The 5,305-nt window shown below is 36.8% G+C and overlaps 1 protein-coding gene across 1 annotated transcript; it reads left to right on the plus strand.

Moving 5' to 3' along the window:
* Window positions 1–4,054: 4,054 nt before the first annotated feature.
* On the plus strand, window positions 4,055–4,817 carry LOC108575135 (glutaredoxin-related protein 5, mitochondrial). Its single transcript, XM_017937852.1, has 3 exons — window positions 4,055–4,129; window positions 4,386–4,527; window positions 4,642–4,817. Exons 1-3 carry the CDS (start codon window positions 4,055–4,057, stop codon window positions 4,815–4,817), a joined length of 393 nt encoding a protein of 130 aa, XP_017793341.1.
* The last annotated feature ends 488 nt before the right edge of the window (window positions 4,818–5,305 follow it).

Below are 5,305 nucleotides of genomic sequence, written 5' to 3' on the forward strand. Positions count from 1 at the left end.
TTGCGTATGCGCCAGAACGGTCGCCGCTGGACCGGTCTGTCTTTTTCTGTTTCGTTCCTATATTCGACCTCGAGAGGAATCGGCGTAAGGTTTCTCCGTCTTCGTCGCACGTTCGCGTTCCTCGTTCACGAATCGTTTTCTCTTCGTTGTACTCGCTAACATGTTCCTCTTTGCTCCAGCGTTTTGTTCTCCGTCACAGATGCTCGCCAGTGCCGACAACCTCCCCCACCTCAACCACATCATGAGGATAATCGAGACAAGCTGACGAACGCCGAGTCTCGCCTGCTTACCGAAATCATTTTTCTATCGCTGACACGGATTACCAACTAATCCATGTAGAAAGCACTTTGTTTTATCTTTTAAAAATACAAAATGCTTCCCGTATAAGATTTACTTTCTTTTCGAAGGAAAATTTATGCTGAACAAATTGATTGTCATTGTAATCATTCATGACGAGTACCTTACTCATTCGGTGACACCGTTGAAATTTTTTAATAAGCCAATATCACGGAAAGAGAATTCTGTATAATAGTATAAAGTAAATATTCTACTATTCTCTTCCAATTTTACTTTCTTTAACAGAACTCGCCTTCTGTATGACGTTTGTTTGCATTACGTGCAGCGAAATACGTGAAAAGTTTTAACATGGCTGTGGGTCGGCGTGTAATTTTTCGGCGCGTAGGTTATATTTTCGTGTATCCAATAAAGTTACGCGCCGGAGTTTCGGTATACCTTGTGCGCCGCGGGTAGTTTCGAGTTTCCTGTGAACAGGAAACCGTATCATTTAGCGTTACCGTCCCACCAGTGGAAATGTATTAACTGCCAGTGGCTGCCAACATTGCGGCAAAGTGAAACCCCTCGTCACGGTGTAGTCACGTTAAAGCGAGCTACGTGAAATAGTGCAACAATCTCCCGTACCTGAACACCGTAATCCAACCAACGTACCTTTCCCCTTCTCTCCTTTATATTCTCTACCGAGGCTGACCTTCGTGAATCTCATAACTTTTTAGCTTGTTAGACATACGTTTCAGCCTGTCAACATTGCAAAGACTGAGCATAGAACGAGCACTGGTAGTAACGCGTGTGGAGAAGAGCAGCCGATCACAAGGCCGCGTTACAGGACATGCGCAATTATTGCGCGTATCGATAAGGCTACGCATACACGTTTACTTTACTCGATAAGTGAAAGCGATATACATATGGAAATTTGGATTCCATGATCGGCCTTCTACCCGTGTTTCTACGATTTATACGCATAAGGTGTTTGTTCATCCGTATCTTGAATACCACTGCCCTATGTTACTTTTAGGTTAACAGAATTTTATCTGGTTGTATTATGAACAAGACAGAGAGACGTAGAAAGTGAAAATAAGAAAATTGTTTAGTCGAATTTTATTGGCTAAACTTATAACAGAAACGCGTAGTTAGAAGGTAGACAATAAGTAGGCTTGTCGCGACTTACGCAATGACAAAAAAAGTATCTATTACATTTGTTGGAAGGTCGTGTTTCTGTTAGGTTAGGTACACGTGAGACTTCTCCCTAGTATTTATGATAAATTCTCCTACACTGGAGAGATGAAGTACAATGAATAAAAGATAGAGAGTGAAAGAATTAAAAAAAACAATTAATGTTCATTGATGCCAATTTTGACAATTTTATTTCATTGAATTTTTTATTTCTACCGAATTAAAAAGTTATTCGTACCGTTATTCATCCTCTGGAGCACTTAGATTTTGGTGAAAACGATTTTATAAGATTCACTCGAAAGTGAATATTTTTTAACAATTTTACCTGTTGCTATTTTTGTGCTTTCATTCCCGACCTATCGCAAGGACTTGATCCGTGAAGCTGTATAGGCGTCCATTGGTCGAACTTTAAAATCTCGTGGGCGTTCTCGCGTTGGTGTACCCATAGAGTGTACAGTTTCCATGACGATCGGTCACAGTGACCATGATTTCGACCTGACGTCATAGCTTCGGAAAGGACAACCACGTGCTGCAGACGCATTCTCGGTTAACAAGTTTTTCACTGTTGCGTCACGGGAAAAATAGTTTCTACGCGTGTATATTACGGCAACGATGTCCAAACTAAAAACAAAAACATATTTTCTTGAGGAATTGTTTAAACAACAAACAATATAGTTGCAAAACGTAACAAATAGAAAATAGAACAATACTGGCAGTAAACGATAACAATATTATAAAGTGTGAACGAAAGACAAGTGTATATACCTGAAAATGGTGGCGATAAGTTAAAATACGTTAAAAAAGTACTACCCCCTGTTTAACTATGGCCTGAATATTGGGATTATGTCGAATGACGGTGGATCGAATTCGTTCTACTATCAAGGTATTCGATCAACCGATTGTTATATACATATATACGGAACTATTAATTGACGAATTTAAAAAAGTACAATATGTAAGAAATAATTAGTTTGACTAACCTATGTTTGTCAAGAATTTTTCAGGTTAGGTTTTTTCCTATAGTTTGAAAACACCCTGTATAATACATAATGTGAACCCTTCTTAGCTGTAGTTAGAGGAACATGCGCTCTGTCAGAGATTATTTTTGAAAAAATCGATGCTCCTCGCGTCAACGAGTCGCCTCTATAAAGGAATGCCTGACGGTGACGTCGCAGCCAACACGGTAGCATTGTTGTGTCGCAATCGATGACGACACTTCGTCTTGGAAAAGGAATAATTCCAAGCATATGCTCGCTATCGTGACGAGGGTCCTTTGCCGCGAATTTTTCTATAGTGGTACTAATAAAATTTCAATTCAATCCACTTTCGGTGACGTCGATAACATATTGATCAGTTAAGATAAATTTCCGGTATTTATGGATGTTCGCGTAATGATGTCACGCGAAAGAACTCGGGAGTCGATAAAAAGAACTTTTTATAACGAGCCTGTTCTTTGTTTCCCTTTGTTCTCAAATCTTTTTGTTGCATACTCGAAGATTTGAAAATAGAGTAGCGAAATTCGTCTTTGAAGTTATTACGATAAAATTTTTCTGTTCGAATAAATTGTGTAGTCCTATAGGATTCACTACAGACGATATATTAATATTTACCGACGGAACTGTTATTTAAATGAATATTTTCTGTTAGGGACTTGTTTCTTGTAAAAGTAGGTACATATTAATTGTCGGTAATTCTAGTGTTAAAGACAATCCGTGAAGTATCGTGGCCAGGATTCCTTTCGTTACGAGCGTAAACGGCCACGGAAGTAGGCCACGAACGTAGATCGAATTTGAAGTGGCTGTGGTGAAACGGGGTTACATGGCTGTATCTTTTATGAATCCGCTGAAACGCTATAGCTTTTTCAAAAATATACATGTTTATATACCATATACACATTGTTTTGTACTTCTATTTCTGACGTCAATAAATATCACGGAGACGAAATTAACGTTGCTGTACAATATCAGTATTACGAAGTAATAAGTTAAAGATAGTGAGATTAATGGCACGAGTATTAAATTGCATTATCATCCTGTTAATGAATATGAAACTATTTTGGTATATTATTCAAACGAATATGATTTAAATGTAATCCAATATAATACCGAATTACGTAATGGTATAATGTAATGATTACGTAAATGTACGGTATACGAACTTTTTATATGAATTTAATGCGTGCAACATTAGAAATAGGAGGCAAAACATTTAGAGAACTGTTGAGACATCTAACAAGGCTGGGTAATAATTAAAAACAACACATCTCCTTGCTGTGTCGATTATGCAGGAATCTAACTTACCATTAACGAATTAAATAAATTACTTTATTAGAAATAAATTCAGGAAAATTGTAATTATAGATTTGAAAGAAGACTGCCTAAAAATTTTTACGAACTAAATTTATTTTGGTTTTTATATTTCTTCCTTTCGTCTGTAGAGGGCGATAGGAGTCTGTAAATAGAAATGGAAAACCAACATGGCGTAATCCATTCGTGGTTGATGTATTGACCACGTAACCTGGCGTGTTGCTTTTTTATTAAAAAATTCAAGTTCAAATTCATCAAACTGTCCATAATAGTGTTCAAAAATGATACCCTTTAGGTTTTACAACGTTGTCAGGAGTCTTACGACGACTACCGATAAAATTGCTAACATCGTTAAGGTATTATTACACGTTATATTAAGGTGTTTTTACACATGTTGATATGTACGACATTAAATGAATGAAATTTATCATGATTTCATTACTTATTACTTATTTTAAATTTTAAATTATTGATTACGTTGAATTATGTAACTTAAGCAATTGTAAAAATCAAAAATCAAAGAAGTATTAAGTCACAAATCTATACAGAAGACTACTGTTAAATCAGCAAAGTGTTGAATCTTTACAAATTACTGTCAACTATGTTTTACAGAAGAACAAAGTAGTTGTGTTCATGAAAGGTGTTCCAGATAGTCCAAAGTGCGGCTTTAGTAATGTGGTTGTGCAAATATTGAAAATGCATGATGTCAAATATGATGCTTATGATGTTCTTGCTGAAAATGAGCTCAGACAAGGTTAATATTCTCCAAAATAGAAATATTGCACTTCAACAAGGCACTTGAAAACAAATCTTAAAGATTCCTATTCCAATAAAGCTTTTAAAAAATTATTTACTTGTTACTACATAGGTATCAAGGATTACTCTAACTGGCCCACAATACCTCAAGTGTTTATAAATGGAGAATTTGTAGGTGGATGTGATATTCTCCTACAAATGCACAAGAATGGTGAACTAGTAGAAGAATTAAAGAAAGTAGGAATCACGAGTGCTCTTTTAAAGGAGGGACAGAAATCCAAAGACTAAGTATTCGTCAAACTAATAGTCAGTGGTTGTTGTGTTGTGTTACAATAAAACTTTTAGTTTGTGTACATCCGAGTTGTTCAGTCCTTTGACACGTAAGAAAGGAGCATAGCGAAAACTCTGATAAAGCCTCTATCGTCAGTAAATTGCCGTGACGAGTCTCGCGAAAGTTGCCACGCAATGTTCGCGAAATTTACTGACGGCTTTCGCGTGTTTTCTTCGAGGAGAAAGAAACGGGGGAGAAAAAAGTGGACCAAGGGCGGTCGTGTGTTGCGACACGAGGGCTTCTGCTCTGCGTGCGTGTGCACGCGTGACCGCTTATTCTTCCGCATTGCGTTTCCAACAACTATAAGACCTGATACAAAATCTTAAAACCCTTAGTGAATAATCCGTGACTGGCAACCTTTATGTAAACTTCAGTATAAAGAAGAATTTATATTCTAGATAGTTATTAAATAAATACATAATTCAATGTAATTCTGTATAAAAGT

The sequence above is a fragment of the Habropoda laboriosa genome, unplaced genomic scaffold (assembly GCF_001263275.1).
Source record: "Habropoda laboriosa isolate 0110345459 unplaced genomic scaffold, ASM126327v1 scaffold207, whole genome shotgun sequence".
In the NCBI taxonomy this organism is placed as follows: Eukaryota; Metazoa; Arthropoda; class Insecta; order Hymenoptera; family Apidae; genus Habropoda; species Habropoda laboriosa.

Bases quoted from the DNA above. Each gene is read 5' to 3' on its own strand.
- LOC108575135 (XM_017937852.1), top strand. From the start codon at position 4,055: ATGATACCCTTTAGGTTTTACAACGTTGTCAGGAGTCTTACGACGACT. The intron at 4,130-4,385 runs GTATTATTACAC...TATGTTTTACAG, and splicing joins AAATTGCTAACATCGTTAAG to AAGAACAAAGTAGTTGTGTT. The intron at 4,528-4,641 runs GTTAATATTCTC...GTTACTACATAG, and splicing joins TGAAAATGAGCTCAGACAAG to GTATCAAGGATTACTCTAAC.